The sequence below is a fragment of the Salmo salar genome, chromosome 19 (genome assembly GCF_965601325.2).
Source record: "Salmo salar chromosome 19, fSalSal1, whole genome shotgun sequence".
In the NCBI taxonomy this organism is placed as follows: domain Eukaryota; kingdom Metazoa; phylum Chordata; class Actinopteri; order Salmoniformes; family Salmonidae; genus Salmo; species Salmo salar.
The window spans coordinates 27,563,174-27,582,310 of record NC_138309.1 but is presented as its reverse complement, the minus strand read 5'-3'; the positions used below and the strand labels follow the sequence as shown (position 1 = coordinate 27,582,310).

At 44.9% G+C, this 19,137-nt stretch overlaps 1 protein-coding gene across 1 annotated transcript; it reads left to right on the top strand.

The window, feature by feature from the left end:
• Positions 1-3,954: 3,954 nt before the first annotated feature.
• LOC106578632 (5-hydroxytryptamine receptor 5A-like) lies at positions 3,955-18,210 on the top strand. Its single transcript, XM_014157642.1, has 2 exons — positions 3,955-4,714; positions 17,489-18,210. Exons 1-2 carry the CDS (start codon positions 3,989-3,991, stop codon positions 17,816-17,818), a joined length of 1,056 nt encoding a protein of 351 aa, XP_014013117.1. The 5' UTR covers positions 3,955-3,988; the 3' UTR covers positions 17,819-18,210.
• Positions 18,211-19,137: the final 927 nt, after the last annotated feature.

Here is a 19,137-nt window from a genome sequence, read left to right as displayed (position 1 = left end):
GATATGGCCATTTCTTGGAGAGACTCTTTCCCCTCCGGGAGACTGTCAAACATCAATCAATCAATCAAATGTATTTTTATATAGCCCTTCGTACATCAGCTGATATCTCAAAGTGCTGTACAGAAACCCAGCCTAAAACCCCAAACAGCAAGCAAAGCATGTGAAAGAAGCACGGTGGCTAGGAAAAACTCCCTAGGAAAAACTCCCTAGAAAGGCCAAAAACCTAGGAAGAAACCTAGAAAGGAACCAGGCTATGAGGGGTGGCCAGTCCTCTTCTGGCTGTGCACGGTGGATATTATAACAGAACATGATCAAGATGTTAAAATGTTAAAATGTTCATAAATGACCAGCATGGTCAAATAATAATAATCATAGTAGTTGTCGAGGGTGCAACAAGCACGTCCGGTGAACAGGTCAGGGTTCCATAGCCGCAGGCAGAACAGTTGAAACTGGAGCAGCAGCACGGCCAGGTGGACTGGGGACAGCAAGGAGTCATCATACCAGGTAGTCCTGAGGCATGGTCCTAGGGCTCAGGTCCTCCGAGAGAAAGACAGAAAGAGAGAAAGAGAGAATTAGAGAGAGCATATTTAAATTCACACAGGACACCGGATAAGACAAGAGAAATACTCCAGATGTAACAGACTGACCCTAGCCCCCCGACACATAAACTACTGCAGCATAAATACTGGAGGCTGAGACAGGAGGGATCAGAAGACACTGTGACCCCATCCGATGATACCCCCGGACAGGGCCAAACAGGCAGGATATAACCCCACCCACTTTGCCAAAGCACAGCCCCCACACCACTAGAGGGATGTCTCCAACCACCAACTTACCGTCCTAAGACAAGGCCGAGTATAGCCCACAACGATCTCCGCCATGGCACAACCCAAGGGGGGGCGCCAACCCAGACAGGAAGACCACGTCAGTGACTCAACCCACTCAAGTGACGCACCCCTCCCATGGACGGCATGGAAGAACACCAGTAAGCCAGTGACTCAGCCCCTGTAAAAGGGTTAGAGGAAGAGAATCCCAGTGGAAAGAGGGGAACCGGCAAGGCAGAGACAGCAAGGGCGGTTCGTTGCTCCAGCCTTTCCGTTCACCTTCACACTCCTGGGCCAGACTATACTTAATCATAGGACCTACTGAAGAGATAAGTCTTCAGTAAAGACTTAAAGGTTGAGACTGAGTCTGCGTCTCTCACATTAGTAGGCAGACCATGCCATAAAAATTTAGCTCTATAGGAGAAAGCCCTACCTCCAGCCGTTTGCTTAGAAATTCTAGGGACAATTAGGAGGCCTGCGTCTTGTGACCGTAGCGTACGTGTAGGTATGTACACGTACGCTGAAGTTTATTTAGTGCTTTAGCCGGAAAGTATAGCATTGCAGTAGTCCAGCCTAGAAGTAACAAAAGCATGGATTAATTTTTCTGCGTCATTTTTGGACAGAAAGTTTCTGATTTTTTCAATGTTACGTAAATGGAAAAAAGCTGTCCTTCAAACAGTCTTGATATGTTCTTCAAAAGAGAGATCAGGGTCCAGAGTAACGCCGAGGTCCTTCACAGTTTTATTTGAGACGACTGTACAACCATCCAGATAAATTGTCAGATTCAACAGAAGATCTCTTTGTTTCTTGGGACCTAGAACAAGCATCTCTGTTTTGTCCGAGTTTAAAAGTAGAAAGTTTGCAGCCATCCACTTCTTTATGTCTGAAACACAGGCTTCTAGCGAGGGCAATTTTGGGGCTTCACCATGTTTCATTGAAATGTACAGCTGTGTGTCGTCCGCATAGCAGTGAAATTTAACATTATGTTTTCGAATGACATCCCCAAGAGGTAAAATATATAGTGAAAACAATAGTGGTCCTAAAACGGAACCTTGAGGAACACCGAAATTTACAATTGATTTGTCAGAGGACAAACCATTCACAGAGACAAACTGATATCTTTCCGACAGATAAGATCTAAACCAGGCCAGAACTTGTCCATGTAGACCAATTTGGGTTTCCAATCTCTCCAAAAGAATGTGGTGATCGATGGTATCAAAAGCGGCACTAAGATCTAGGAGCACGAGTGGGTGCTCCTAGATCTTGATGATGACAACACTAGCCCAACGGGTGTTGCTGGGCAGCTTCAATGTGGTGCTCTTATTCTTCTCACTTTGCTTGGTGAGGTAGATTGCTGCTATAACTTGATGAATCTTCACATACCTTCACATACCTACCTTTCTTGGCTCTCTTGTAGAGCGTATCCATTGTTTTCAGTGCCATGATGTCCTTGTGGAGCAGATTCAATGCATGAGCAGCACAACCAATGGGTGTGATGTGAGGGTAGGTCTCCTCCACTTTAGACCAAGCAGCCTTCATGTTCGCAGCATTGTCTGTCACCAGTGCAAATACCTTCTGTGGTCCAAGGTCATCTGCAATGTAGAGACCGGTGTGTCTGTTGTCCCTTGTGTCTGTGCTCTTGTAGAATACTGGTTGAGGGGTGGAGATGATGTAGTTAATTATTTCTTACTCATGAACATTCGACCACCCATCAGAGATGATCTGAATACAGTATACTTCCTCTATGATTTGCTTGACCTTCACTTGAACTCTGTTAAACTCTGCATCCAGCTAATGAGTAGATAAAGCATGTCTGGTTGGAGGGGTGTATGCTGGGCGAAGAACATTCAGAAATCTCTTCCAATACACATTGCCTGTGAGCATCAGAGGTGAACCAGTTGCATACACAACTCGAGCAAGACATTCATCAGCAGTTCTCTGACTACGTTCCTCCATTTAGTAAAAAAAAACTCTGATACCAGAAGGACCATGAGCTGCTGCTATCGATAAGTTGTCTGATTCATCATTTTCACCTAAATAGAAGTAGAGGGACTTTTGTCTGAGGTTGCTTGTTGTGAGCGCTGAGGGAACTTAATGCACTTGGCCAGATGATTCTGTATCTTTGTTGCATTCTTCACATATGATTTGGCACAGTATTTGCAAATTTACACAGCTTTTCCTTCTACATTAGCTGCAGTGAAATGTCTCCACACATCATAAAGCGCCCGTGATATTTTCCTGTAAAGATTAGATTTTTGGGGTAAAAAAACCCAAATACAATTCCATGTACAGATAAATAGTTAAGCAGTTAAACAACTCCTTTGTAAGATAAATGTTTTAAAATTAAACATGTTTGGAAACAGGTGAATTAACACTCCTCAGTTAGCAGGCTCAAGCAAGCTAAAACCCACATGGTAGCAAAAACGAACTAGCAGAAATTCTTAACAAGTTAGAAATGATTTAAACACACTTTCTGTAGGGTACTATTTACTAGTTAACAAAAAATGTATATCATATAAAATATATTCACCCCACCCGGTATTGTAATAAAAATGTACCAGAAAGCATGTAGTCCTTGGCTCAGACAGTGTAGTAGTGTGGGCTCAATACCATCTCATTAGTGTGCAAGATCTTGAGAATCAGCTGTACATGTGATGGAAGAGTGCACTGCACATATGATGGAAGAATGCACTGTGCATGCAGAGGATTGCAATTCCGTTGAATTGGGGATAATTTAACCAAGATATGCCACAAGACCTAGAATTGCCTTATGTGTATCCCACAAAAAAAGGTTCACTGTTATAAGCTAACTTTTTTTATGAATTTAAGCAAAATTCCCCAAATTCCCGGGCTTAACTTCCCATGGAAAATTTCCCCAAAAATTCTGGGAATTTCCCGGAAAGTTTCTGACCCTTTGTAACCCTAGTTGGCGTAGACTGCATTCACAGTAAACGCTGCATATGTCGGTTCAATCTGAAATTACCTTCAGATTTCTATCACGCAATTTGTAACTCTTCAGCGATACAGATTGAATAGAGTCCCTAATAAGCTTCTTCTTCTATCTCTCTCTACACTGCAGGATATCAGAAGCCTTCCCTGTGACAGACCTGTCTGACCATATTCAGCCAGCTGGGCTGTGTGACCACTGCTGAACACTGTTGAACATGACTGAGCCCAACATGAGCCTAGTGACCGCCAACATCAGCGGGGCCGGTAGCGACAACCTGGGGTATGGAGCAGGGAACTTCTACCGTCCGTTTTCGGTGTTCAGCGTGCTAACCCTCACCCTGCTTGCCATGCTGGTGGTGGCCACCTTTGTTTGGAACCTCCTGGTTCTCCTCACCATCCTGAGGGTGCGGACCTTCCACCGTGTGCCCCACAACCTGGTGGCTTCCATGGCCATTTCGGACGTGATGGTGGCTGCCCTGGTCATGCCGCTGAGCCTGGTACACGAGCTCAACGGGCGGCTGTGGAAGCTGGGCCGCGTGCTCTGCCAAGTGTGGATCTCCTTTGACGTGCTCTGCTGCACGGCCAGCATCTGGAACGTGACCGCCATCGCCCTGGACCGCTACTGGTCCATCACCAGACACTTGGAGTACACACTCAAGACTCGCAAGAGGATCTCCAATGTGATGATCGTACTCACCTGGCTGCTGTCCTCAGTCATCTCCCTGTCGCCACTGTTCGGCTGGGGGGAGACCTACTCAGAGGAGGGCATGGAGTGCCAGGTGAGCCAGGAACCCTCCTACACCATCTTCTCCACCTTCGGAGCATTCTACCTGCCGCTGTGCGTGGTGCTCTTCGTCTACTGGAAGATCTACAAGGCGGCCAAGTTCCGCATCGGCTCGCGCAAGACCAACACCATCACGCCTATGGCTGAGGTGATTGAGGTACTTTTGTTACCATAGTCTTACCCCGTGCCAGGGGGGTAAAACTGGTTAGAATTACATTTAAAAAAAAATCCAACCAGTTTTTGATTGTAATTATTTATTTTTCAACTAGTTTTGCCTGCTGGATGGTTGGTTGTTTCATGTGGGATCCACATGATGAACTACCACTAGGCTAGCATGGCATTAATAATCAGATGATTCCATTACCTTATTATTACTTTGACACACTCGTAAAGCTCCTCTGGCATTTTTGACAGACATTATCAACCCTGATCAGTGTTCAGATAAGGGTTGCACATTCAAACACGATCTGAATAATTATCTGAATATACCTCAGTTATATCAGTGTCATTATAGCTTTCTCATATCTGCTCCTGAGGTGCATATCACATTGTTATCGACTGATGAGGATATGCTGTTGCTCTCATATCGGTTGCTGGGCAATTAGTAGAAAACCATGTCATCACCACAATACATTATGAGCTGTGTTCTGATGGTGTTGTGATGGTGCTGCAGGATGTGTATCGTTCTCTAAAGCTTGTGTGTACTGTATCTCATACTCAACAGACCAATTCACATGGAGGCATGTACACATGCATGTTTGTACATAGGCCCACACACATGCACATCCACACACACAAATACGCACACGCACACACACACACACACACACACACACACACACACACACACACACACACACACACACACACACACACACACACACACACACACACACACAAATACACACACACACAGAGGGTGGGAGATAATGTGTTCCCCACACAGACAGACATTTAATCCATGGCGTTTAATCCAGGGAAGAAACAAGAAGCAGTGGCAAGTGAAGATGCGGCTGTTATTAATGGCAGTAGGCACAGTGGCCTATAAATACCCAGCATGTTCAACAAGGCTAGGGGTCACTGTACCGTCCTCACCACAGCGGCTCTCTCTAATCAGCAAGGCCCCTGGCATAGACCAGACACCCAGGTTGCGTCACAAATGGCACCATATCCTTATGAAGTGCATTACTTTTAACCAGGGCCCTATAGCCTCTGGTCAAAAGTAGTGACCTAAATAGGGAATGGGGTGCCATTTGGGATGCAGACCCACTCATCACACCCAAGCTTGTTCAAATGGAGCTGCCTCCATGTTGCCTCCACAAGGGTTGGGCTCAATTCAACATTTTTTTTTTATTCTAAATTCTGGAATTCAAGCATGAAGTGGAGAATTTACTTGGAATTTAATTGGAATTGCAGCAATCTGTAAAAATACATATCATTGGAATTGAATTGAAATGTAGACTGTCTGAATTGGAATTACATTTAAACTGTAAAAAAAATTGAATGGAATGGAATTGGAATATAATTAGAATTTAGACTGTTTGTATTGGAATTGAATTTGAATTGTAAAATAAAAACATCCTTGGATTGGAATTGGAATTTAGAATTGTAAAACTTCAATTGTATTATAATTGTGCAAGTTCCAGTTACTGGAGTTTATGTATTTAGCATTGAAATTGAATGCACATGTCGTTTTAAATCATTTCAACACACTATTGTGAACACATAATGTTTGATCAAATAATTATAACTATATACAGTACTGTATATGCATTACATTAAAATGTTTACTAATGAGGATGTGCAATATGTTTCCAATGTATTTATTTTGGTCCAATTAAAGGGATAGTTCACCCAAATTACATATTGGTTTCCTTACCCTTAAGCAGTCTATGAACTACAACATTGTAATTTTGTAATTTGGGTGGACTATCCCTTAAGGATGTAATTCTTTTTTGCTTCCATTTTAGCTTTGGAAAAATACATTTGAAATGGTTTCAGGGGGCTGATTAACACTTTCCAGCATGCTGTTTAGCAATTACATTTTTTAAATTATTCATTTGCAAAAAATGTTATCTACTCTGATCTGTTAGTAGTTGGATTTATTGCACCCGTGATTGAGATGATGGAGCCAGTTCATATAGCTTAGGTTGTCCTATCAATTTCATGCTCACTATCTTCTATAATCAGTCTGAATGGAAAAGGTGGGTGATGAATTATTCCAAATCTGGTAAATGTGCCATTTGGCTTGATATCAATTAAGCAATAATACATGAGAGGCCATGTGTTATGACATTTTTATCATGGCTGTGATGTGGTCATAGCCATGAGGTGAAACCGACTCAACTGTATTACAGCTTTTATACAACGGGTTACCAGCATTAAAATCAAGATTATATCCCAAACCATCCATTTTTTCAACAAGAAATGATGCTACATTCACTGAGACAGGATGTCAAGTGACATTTTAGGCATTCTCTGGTCGTTAGTTGTATTCGTATTGACTGCCATGTAAAGCAAAACTACCCAAGCGCTGGTTGATAGTTCCAGAACCTTGGTTTCTAGGGAGGCTGTACATGGTTCTGAAAACAGCGCATGTCTGGTCAACGCGTAGGAAAATTTAATAACGGATCAAAATATTGTATAGGGGCGCTGTCAATGGATCTGAAAACAGCACTGAAACATTGTTACAAAGACATTGATACAACAGATAAGAATAGAAACCACAATGACAATTATTTTCATATAGTCACAGCATCAACAGCTGTTTATGTATGATACTGAATTGCACATTTCCACGAGGCAGAGCTCATTCTTCTAGGTTTGTCACAACGTCGACTGAAGGTGGCGCCTCTCCTCGTTCGGGCGGCGCTCGGCGGTCGTCGTCGCCGGCCTACTAGCTGCCACCGATCCTCTTCTCATTTTCTTTTGGTGTGGTCTGGTTTATGTGTGCACCTGTATTGTGTTAGGTCATTAGTGGGGGGATTATTTAGTCTCTCTGTTTAGGTTTGGGGATTGGGCGGGAGTGTTTTTGTCTGGTTTGGTTAGGTTGGGGTTTTAGGCATTCCCTCTGCATTTTGTGTATTAAGGCTACGAGTTTTTCTGGGCTGCGCCCCTACTCGGTTTTTGGGCTCTTACTGTATTTGTATTTTTTGCTCTGCCTTACATGTTGTTGGCAGTTTGGACTGTTGCCTATTAAAACGTGTGTTCACGGACCTTGGTCTCCTGCGCCTGACTTCACCCCTCCTGCTGCTTTGAGTTCCTGACAGAATCCCGCACCACAATATGGAGTCAGCAGGAGTTGAAGCGCCAACCCCGTCCATGGAGGAACGGGTTGCCCAACACTCCACCATCCTCCATCGCCTGGGCACCGCCATGGACCAGGTGTTGGCGCGTTTGGAGAGCTGGGAGAGAAGCGCTCCCTCCTCCACTAATGCGGCTGCTCAACAGCCTGCGCCCCTACCAGCGCCGACGAAACCCAGCCCCAGTGGGGTTAAACTCGCGCCCCCGAGGGAGTACGATGGGATGGCCGCTGGGTGTAAGGGGTTCGTACTCCAGCTGGAGCTGTACCTAGCGACAGTTCGCCCCCCTCCCTCGGGAGAGGAGAGCGTCAGCGTCCTCGTCTCGTGTCTCACGGGTAGAGCCCTGGAATGGGCCAACGCCGTTTGGGACGGTCCGGACTCGGCTTCTTCACAAAACTGGATCTCAGGAGCGCGTACAATTTGGTGTGTATCCGAGAGGGGGATAAGTGGAAAACCGCATTTAGTACCACATCTGGTCATTATGAGTACCTCGTCATGCCGTATGGGTTGAAGAATGCTCCAGCCGTCTTCCAATCCTTTGTGGACGAGATTCTCCGGGACCTGCTCGGTCAGGGTGTGGTGGTGTACATCGATGACATTCTGATCTACTCCGCCACACGCGCCGCGCATGTGTCTCTAGTGCGCAAATTGCTTGGGCGAATGTTGGAGCGTGACCTGTACGTCAAGGCCGAGAAATGTGAGTTCTCCAAACAAGCCGTCTCTTTTCTGGGGTATCGCATTTCCACATCCGAGGTGGTGATGGAATGTGACCGGATTTCGGCCGTGCGTAATTGGTCGACTCCCACCACAGGGAAGGAGGTGCAGCGGTTCTTGGGGTTTGCCCATTACTACTGGAGGTTTATCCGGGGCTTTGGGCAGGTGGCGGCTCCCATTACCTCACTGATGAAGGGGGGGCCGGTGCGGTTGCGGTGGTCGGCGGAGGTGGACAGGGCTTTTAGTCGGCTGAAGGCTTTGTTTACCGATGCTCCAGTGCTGGCGCATCCAGATCCCTCTTTGCCATTCATAGTGGAGGTGGACCCGTCCGAGGCTGGGGTGGGAGCCATGCTGTCACAGCGCTCGGGCGCCCCCGAAGCTTCGCCCCTGTGCTTTCTTTTCTAAGAAGCTGAGTCCGGCGGGGCGTAACTATGATGTGGGGGACAGGGAGTTGCTGGCTGTGGTAAGGGCCCTGAAGGTGTGAAGACATTGGCTTGAGGGGGCGTGACACCCTTTTCTCATCTGGACTGATCACCGTATTCTGGAGTACATCTGGGCGGCGAGGAGACTGAACCCTCGTCAAGCCAGGTGGGCGATGTTCTTTACGAGATTCCAGTTCACGATCTCGTACATACCAGGTTCCCGGAACACTAAGGCTGACGCACTGTCTCGTCTCCACGACACCGAGGAACGGTCCACCGATCCCACTCCCATACTTCCAGCCTCCTACCTGGTGGGACCGGTGGTCTGGGAGGTGGATGTGGACATCGAGCGGGTGCTGCAGTCCGAACCTACTCCCCCTCAATGTCCCATGGGTCGGAAGTACGTCCCGCTCGTGGTGTCCACGATCGGTTGATTCGGTGGGCGCGCACGCTACCCTCCTCGGGTCATCCAGGGATTGAGCGGATGGTGTGGGGTCTTAGTGGGAAGGATTGGTGGCCCACATTGGTGAAGGACGTGAGGCTCTATGTCTCTTCCTGTTCGGTGTGCGCCTAGTGTAAGGCTCCTAGACACCTGCCTAGAGGGTAATTACAGCCCCTCCCCGTTCCACAGCGACCATGGTCCCCCCTGTCGGTGGATTTTCTCACCGACCTCCCTCCGTCTCAGGGGAACACCACGATCCTGGTCGTTGTGGATCGGTTCTCTAAGTCCTGCCGTCTGCTCCCTTTACCCGGTCTTCCTACGGCCCTACAGACCGCGGAGGCCCTGTTTACCCACGTCTTCTGGCACTACAGGGTGCCTGAGGACATCGTCTCTGAACGAGGCCCCCAGTTCACGTCCCGGGTGTGGCGGGCATTTATGGAGCGCCTGGGGGTTTCGGTCAGTTTGACCTCAGGTTTTCACCCCGAGAGTAAAGGGCAGGTAGAGAGAATTAACCAGGATGTAGGCAGGTTTCTGCTGTCCTATTGCCAGGACCGTCCAGGGGAGTGGGCGAGGTTCGTGCCATGGGCCTAGATGGCACAGAACGCTCTCCGCCACTCCTCTACTAACCTGTCGCCTTTTCAGTGTGTGTTGGGTTACCTGGTGCCCTGGCATCAGAGCCAGACTGAGGCCCCTGCGGTGGAGGACTGGGTCCAGCGCTCTAAGGAGAACTGGAATGCCGTTCAGGAATCCCTTGAACGGGGCAGGGGACGACAAAAGGAGAGCGCTGACCGCCGCCGCAGTGAGGCCCCCGTGTTCACCCCGGGGGAGAGAGTCTGGCTCTCAACCTGGAACCTGCCACTCCACCTGCCCTGCCGGAAGTTGGGTCCGCGGTTTGTGGGGCCATTTAAAGTCCTGAGGAGAATAAACGAGGTGTGTTACAGGTTACAGCTTCCTTCTTATTATCGTATTAACCCCTCGTTTCATGTGTCTCTCATCAAGCCGGTGGTAGCTGGTCCACTGCAGGATGCTGAGGTACAGGAGGTCCCTCCGCCCCCCCTGGACATCGGGGGGGGGGGCCCCGGCGTACACAGTCCGGTCCATCTTGGACTCCAGGCGCCGGGTAGGGGGCTTGCAGTACCTCGTGAACTGGGAGGGGTACGGTCCGGAGGAGAGGTGCTGGGTACCGGTGGAGGACATCTTGGACCCATCACTGATGCGGGAGTTCCACAGCCTCCATCCGGATCGCCCTGCGCCTTGCCCTCCGGGTCGTCCTCGAGGCCGGCGTCGGCGCGCGGCTTCCACGACTGAAGGTGGCGCCTCTCCTCGTTCGGGCGGTCTCGGCGGTCGTCGTCGCCGGCCTACTAGCTGCCACCGATTCTCTTTTCATTTTCTTTTGGTGAGGTCTGGTTTATGTGTGCACCTGTATTGTGTTAGATCGTTAGTGGGGGGGTTATTTAGTCTCTCTGTTTAGGTTTGGGGATTGGGCGGGAGTGTTTTTGTCTGGTTTGGTTAGGTTGGGGTTTTAGGCATTCCCTCTGCATTTTGTGTATTAAGGCTACGAGTTTTTCTGGGCTGCGCCCCTACTCGGTTTTCGGGCTCTTACTGTATTTGTATTTTTTGCCCTGCCTTACATGTTGTTGGCAGTTTGGACTGTTGCCTATTAAAACGTGTGTTCACGGACCTTGGTCTCCTGCGCCTGACTTCACCCCCCCTGCTGCTTTGAGTTCCTGACAAGGTTCTCATAAATGCAGCCACAACGATTCTTTCCGTCTCTTTCTATTGGATTTTTGTGGTTCTTGGTTTCTTCATTTTTGTCTTTTATCACGAATGAGTCTGGCTTCAGTTTGTGATTTCCTTCATTGCGTCTTTGGCAAAAGTGCAACTGCAAATCAAACCACACCTTATTCAGTAGGTGGCGTATAAACTCCAGAGAATATTATCATTCTCCTGTTTTGAAACAGTTACCAGATAAATTTTTATACCCTTTTCTGACAGCCATTCCAGAAAGCACTTCACTGCCCAGTTGGTTTTTCTTGATGTAGCTAGCTTGTTCACTTTGCTCCTTTTCTATGTTGTCTAGCCTTCCCTGTAGCTCAGTTGGTAGAGCATGGTGTTTGCAACGCCAGGGTTGTGGGTTCGATTCCCCGGGGGGCCAGCAAAAAAAAATGTATGAATTGTATGAAATGTATGCATTCACTACTGTAAGTCGCTCTGGATAAGAGCATCTGCTAATGACTAAAATGTAAATGTAAAAAATGTCTATACCAGTGCTAACATTACTGAGTTCTGCATGTCTAACGTTAAAGCTAGGCTCAGGTTGCTGGTCAACTAGTTCTTCTTCTTGTTTAATTTCTTTAATATCCTCCTCCTCTTCTTGTTGGCACCATTCATTAAACATTAGTGGATAAAACAAATCAAGAGTAACTTTAAAATCATCCATGACGAGTTACAGGTGCTAAGACTAGTAGTTGTAAAAGTAGTTGCGGTAGTGAACGTGGCCAAGTGTATGTTGTCTCATTTATCATGGGCAGGAGAGGCTCTAACAATGGGAATTCTAAACCACCCGTTGTGTAATTGGAATTAAACATCAGCCTGAAGGTCATCATAATTTCATAAAATGGCCTGATGTGGTGTGCAAATAAAATGATTTCTTATTGCTGTGGTATGGATATAACAGATAATCAAAGAGACCTGCTGGTATTTCAACACACTTATGAACACATCATTTTATGGAACCCTAGATAAAAGCTGAAAAAAGTGAATCCAATGACCTAGTCTTTCTCACTAATAAACACAATCATGGGTGAAAATTCTAACATCTGTCCAAATACACGCAAATATTTGCATATATCCCAGTGTGCCTTCAGAGTGAACTTCATAATTACCACTGTGTTTGCTTGTGATAGACATGATTGTTTCACTCAATTCCCCTTCACTAAGTGAGTGCCTAAGTTAACATTTCATCCATGAAATCAAACCCTTTATGACAATACATTACATATCATATTAGGCTGTACCTCAACAGCCTAGTTTTACCATAACACACTGGTCTGAAAGTCTAGGTTTGTAGGCCACATTGGGCAAGTCACATTATGCTGGTTTGCAAAGTGATATGTAATTCCCATTACACCTTCTCATAATGTGCCAAACCATTCAGAGACATTATTTTTAACAGCTTTAGCTTATTAATGATATTCAATAAGTGGATGAGTTTTTGGGGATAATGTTTTACATCTTTATGATTGTATGTTTTAATATGAAAACCATCTTATTGTCTTATTTTATATATTTAACATTTTAAGATAATTCCCTTAATTCCTGAGAGTTTTCAGAATTCAGAAGACATTTTGAGGTTTAACAGGAATCCCTCTTAGTTCGTTATTAGGTAAAGTTGGTCTTTGGAATCTGCCAGGAATTAAGGTAGTAGGGTTCAGTTTGGATTGAGTTGAAAGAAGGGAAGGAATTTAATTATGTGAATTGTTGTGGCAGAATATTGAATTAGGAATTGTATTTTTTTCTTGACTTAGTATTGATGGAATGTATAGGGAGAGGGAATTGAATTTAAATGTAATTTGTGGAAATGACCCAAACCCTGGCCTCTACTCTCTCTGGCTATATTCAATAAGCAAACAGCAGCATACACTTTTAAGTTCAGCAGGTTTGTTAAGAGAATTGTCTGCTACAAAACAGCTAGAATGTATTACGGCTATTTCACTGATTTGGAGATGGTTGAAAGTAGACTTCTTATAGACTAGTAGGTCATTGGAAAATGTCCATTAGCTTTCGTATGTTTTATTAAATTATACCGCATTCAAACAATATGAACTAATTGGCACCTAGCATGAATATGTATCACCATATACACCCTCAGTAAACACCCCCTCTAGTTTTCACTTAAATTAATTTGACAATCAACTATCACCCTCTAGAACTGTGGTATTTCAGCTGAATTAGTTTAGTCAATTCATTTTCTATGGAGAAATGTTAGGGTGTTTTATCTGTGGTATGATAGTTTGTATACATGGGTGTTTGGATCGAGGTCAGACCAGTTAACAGCGTGTACAAAAGGAGTCGTGAATATTAGGCGTGGAAACATCTGAACACAAGGAAGCACGCAGACCGCGATAGGAGCCCTAGTGGAAATTTCACACAGCATTAACACATTCTAACATGTTCCATGGCATAACTTGATAACCTGTTTCCAATACATTTGAAATGTATTTAGGAAGAACAAATGCTAGCTTTTCAGGGGTTTGTGAATACAAAGGCAGGTTGAATACTTTTGTACGTGGTACAATGAAATTTGTTACTGTGTAATTACTTGCAACACGTTTTTAACATGACCGTTTCCGGTAGGGTATCTCTGAGTGCACTTCAGGCGGGCTTACTTTCAACCCATGTTCAAACGCAATCCCCAACCCCCTAGTAGGCTCAGTGGAACCACTGTGTTCTAATAGGAAATTATATTGATATTTAGACTATTGCTAATTGGTATACAAAACGAATCATCTATGTTTAATCCAGTTGAGACTATCAGACAACATCGAACAGGGTTGTTATTGCTTATGTCTTGTGTATTACTTTCGTTTGCATGTCTTAAAGAGATTCTCCTGTACTTTTGGTTACTTTATAGCCAGTAGTTCTGAAAGTAGCACTCACAAGCTAAAAGTGGTCCCCAAAAATGGCATAATATGTCACATACAGTGCATTCGGAAAGTATTCAGACCCCTTGACTTTCTCAACATTTTGTTACGCTACAGCTTTATTCTAGAATTGTAAAAAATAAAAATAAATCCTAATCTACACATAATACGCCATAATGACAAAGCAAAAACAGGTTTTTAGAAGTACTAGCAAATGTATTAAAAAATCTAAACTGAAATATCACATTGACATAAGTATTCAGACCCTTTACTCAGTACTTTGTTGAAGCACATTGCAGCAATTACAGCCTTGTGTCTTCTTAGGTATGACGCTACAAGCTTGGCACACCTGTATTTGGGTGTTTCTCTCATTCTTCTTTTCAGATCCTCTCAAGCTCTGTCAGGTTGGGTGAGGTGCATTGCTGCACAGCTATTTTCAGGTCTCTCCAGAAATGTTCGATGTTCGATTCGGTTTGTTGATTTGTGCAATGGTTTTTAGAGCATTGAGCACTGTTTTCCCACAATGTACAAAACCATATGAGAAGAAGGAAAAATTAAACAGCTTTAGCTTATCAATGATATTCAATAATTGGATGAGTTTCTTGGGATAATGTTTTACATCTTTATGATTGTATGTTTTAATATGACAAGCATCTTATTGTATTTTTTTATATATTTAAAATTTTAAGCTAATTCCTGAGAGTTTTCAAAATTCAGGAGACATTTCGAGGTTTACCAGGAACATTCCCTCTTAGTTCATTAATAGGTAAAGTTGGTCTTTAGATTGGGTGTTCCGGGCTCTGGCTGGGACACACAAGGACATTCAGAGACTTGTCCCGAAGCCACTCCTGCGTTGTCTTGGCTGTGTACTTAGGGTCGTTGTCCTGTTGGAATGTTAACCTTCACCCCAGCCTGAGGTCCTGAACACACTGGAGCAGGTTTTCCTCAAGGATCGCTCTGTACTTTGCTCCGTTCATCTTTCCCTCGATCCTGACTAGTCTCCCAGTCCCTGCCACTGAAAAACATCCCCACAGCATGATGCCGCCACAACCATGCTTCACCGCAGGGATGGTACCAGGTTTCCTCCAGATGTGACACTTGGGATTCAGAGAATCTTGTTTCTCATGGTCTGAGAGTCTTTAGGTGCCTTTTGGCAAACTCCATGAAGGCTGTCGTGTGCCTTTAATTGAGGAGTGGCTTCTGTCTGGCCACTACCATAAAGGCATGATTGGTGGATGCTACAAAGTCTCATAGTACAGGGTCTGAATACTTATGTAAATAAGGTATTTCTGTTTTTTTTATATACATTTGCTAAATATCTAAAAACCATTATGGGGTATTGTGTGTAGACTGCTGAGGATTTTTTTTTAAATTTCATCCATTTCAGAATAAGACTGTAACGTAACAAAATGTGAAAAAAGTAAAGGGGTCTGAATACTTTCCGAAGGCACTGTATGTGCAGATATGTGCACCACGTTATTGCTCTCTCTTTCTCGCTCTTCTGTGTCCACTGAATTATTGGGCCCGCCCTGCAACCTCATTGGATAATGCTGGGCCGCTTGATAGCTGTCACTCAAATTTGAGGGACTGAAGCTCATTGGCTATAACTCAAATTACTCGGAGACTGGCCCACATGGGGGGAAATGTAGGGAAAATGTTGTGGCACATCTTCAAGAAAACAATTGCTTTCAAAACTAGGGATTTCGTGGGTAACTGAGGTAAAACAGTAATTCTCCTCATTCTCCAGCCCAATGTAGGATGTTTCAAAAATATTTTCTTTGTCGCCAAAGTACCCGAGCATGTCTTTAAATTCCACAAAAAATGTAGTTAAGTCACTTAGGGTCTGATAGTTAGCTACCTTTTTGTCTGAAAATTACATTTCACATTTCACCACTAAGAAAACCTTAATCTAATGACAGGAGTCAGGCTTTCATATATCACAGTCCCAGATATCTGTACTTAAAGTATTACATCCATATACACTGTCAAAGAGGCAATCTTGGATTCAAACAACAACAAAGTGGACACTTGTTTTGGTAAACAGCTGAGGGATGGGACTAGAGAAATGTAACCAATATCAAATTCATAGACAGATCTATCGATGCAAGGACTGCCATGAATGAGATAAAAAGTACATAATGTATCTTGTGTTTTGATGTGGTAAGACAGTTGAACTAAGTTTGTGAGCATTTATAAATTATATTCTTCAAGAATCAATGGCTATATTTCATCAAAGCACACAAATTGATCTAGCAATCCCAGATTGCCCTTCAAACTGCAAACCCTTTTTCCATAGTACCTCAGGGTTCAATATACACTACCCTTCAATTTTGCATCAGCAACTTCCCCCTAGACACTATGCTTTTAACCCCTATCCTCTGCTGCAAATGGAATGACTCTCTCCATTTGTCTCCCTGGCCTCCTGGCCCTTATTTATTTCTGTAAGAATGTACTTTTTCACACATACGTCAACTAACTCTGACTAAGCTCTTTATACATCTCTATACTTCAGTCTTAGAGCACCTGGTGTTGTTGTTGCTGCCAATAGGCTGCCAACCTACCTGCCACTCTAGTTTTAATAGACCAGGGACTGCGTCCCTATTTAGTGCACTACTTTTGACCATGGCCCTTTAGATGGCCATTTGGGACGCGCAACCCAGGTGTGATCTGCTGGGAGGAAAGTGTAGGTTTGTAAACAGCTTATGCATGATGACCTGCAGCGGTCAGGTGTAGAGACAAACACTATTTCATCAGGCTCCTTATAGCAGGGCGGGTGCCTGGAGAGGAGAAATGGGCGGAAAGATTGAAGGATGGTGTTTTCATTCCATTTATTCTGTGTGAGGCTGATGGCTTTTGATTTGATTTATTAGGATCCCCATTAGCGGACGCCAATGGCGACAGCTAGTCTTACTGGGCTCCGACATATAACGAAAACACGTTACACACAAAAGACTTTACATACAGACAACAAGCAGGTCACATGGGGAGAGGCGTTGTGCCATGAGGTGTTGCTTTATTTGTTTTTTGAAACCAGGTTTGCTGCTTGAATTCTGGCGGGTCTTGTAGTTTATGACCTGTAGCGTGGCTGATTGATTCATCAGACACTATTTTGCTTGTTTTTGATTGAGATGTTTATTGACTTGCCCACAAGGTTCAGCTAGCTGACTAGTTGCTCAATTAACGAATTTATTGGCTGGTTCTTTTACTGATGAGTATCAATTGGTTGACTGTTTGATTAACTAAGTGACTAATTGACTGAGAACAAAATAAGTTATGGCTTATGTAAAATGAACAAATGTAAAACTGAACGCCTGCAATTAACAACAGATTGATTGGTCGGTTCTTTAATTTCTTAATTGGTTGACTGATTGGATTGACTAACTGATTGGCTGACTGTTTGATTGACAGGTGGAGGCATCGCGGCAGCCCCAGATGGTGTTTACTGTGCGCCACGCTACGGTGACCTTTCAGATGGACGGCGACACGTGGCGCGAGCAGAAGGAGAAGAAGGCGGCGCTGATGGTGGGCATACTGATCGGCGTCTTTGTCCTCTGCTGGATCCCCTTCTTCCTCACAGAGCTCATCATCCCACTGTGCCACTGCGACATTCCGCCCATCTGGAAGAGCATCTTCCTGTGGCTGGGCTACTCCAACTCCTTCTTCAACCCGTTAATATACACAGCCTTCAACAAGAACTACAACAACGCCCTGAAGAACCTGTTCTCCCGCCAACACTGAGGCTGGGGATGAGGGCTGGAGGACGAGGGCTGGAGGACAAAACTGACCGTGTAAAATAACGGTTAAAGTCATCGGGTCCTATCGTCTCTGACCGCAGAACATTGGCCATCATTTTCGTTTCATTTGACACTGAGGCTGGGGCAGAGACTAAGGCTGAGTCCACAGGAGGTTGTTGGCACCTTAATTGGGGAGGACGAGCTTGTGGTTAATGGCTGGAGCAGAATAAGTGGAATGGTATCAAATACATCAAACAAATGGTTTCCACGTGTTTGATGCCCTTCCATTCGTGCCATTCCAGCCATTATTATGAGCCATCCTCCCCTCAGCAGCCTCCTGTGGCTGAGACTAAGGCTGGGGGTAAGGCTGAACCACACGAACAGCCACTCCACCAGGAGGCTAGCTCTATCAGAGCTAGAGAGCAAATCTGACAAACCAGCACAGGCTCTTTTAGCATCTCCTTTCCCAACTCTGCATCAACCAAGTTCTTGCGAATCAGCTTGTTGAAAGACTTTCAGAACTTTTATGATGTTTTTGCATCAAATCAAGTTTTATTTGTCACATGAGCTGAATACAACAGGTGTAGACTTCACCATTAAATGCTTACTTGCAATCCCTTAACCAACAATGCAGTTCAAGAAATAGTTAATAAAATATTTACTAAATATACTAAAGTAAAAATGTCAAAAAGCTATCAAAAAGTGAATTTACATAACAATAATGAGGCTATATACAAGGGGTACCGGTACTGAGCCAATGTGCGGGATGTAATTTGTAAGGTGACTATGCATAGATAATAAACAGCGAGTAGCAGCAGTGTAAAAACAAAGGGGGGGGGGGCTTTGGTTGTAGAAGCTGTTAAGGAGCCTTTTGGTCCTAGACTTCGCACCGCAGAACCGCTTGCCGTGTAGTAGCAGAGAGAACAGTCTATGACTTGGGTGACAGGAGGCTTTGACAATCTTTCTCTGACACCGCCTAGTATATAGGTCCTGGATGTCAGGAAGCTTGGCCCCAGTGATGTACTGGGCCGTACGCACTACCCTCTGTAGCGCCTTATGGTTGGATGCCGAGCAGTTGCCATACCAGTCAACCGGTCAAGATGCTCTCGATGGTGCAGCTGTACAACTTTTTGAGGATGTGGGACCCATTCCAAATCTTTTCAGTCTCCTGAGGGGAAAAGTTGTCGTGCCCTCTTCACAACTGTCTTGGTGTGTTTGGACCATGATAGTTTGTTGGTGATGTGGACACCAAGGAACTTAAAACTCTCAACCCGCTCCACTTCAGTCCCGTTGATGTTAATGTGGCCTATTCGGCCCTCCTAT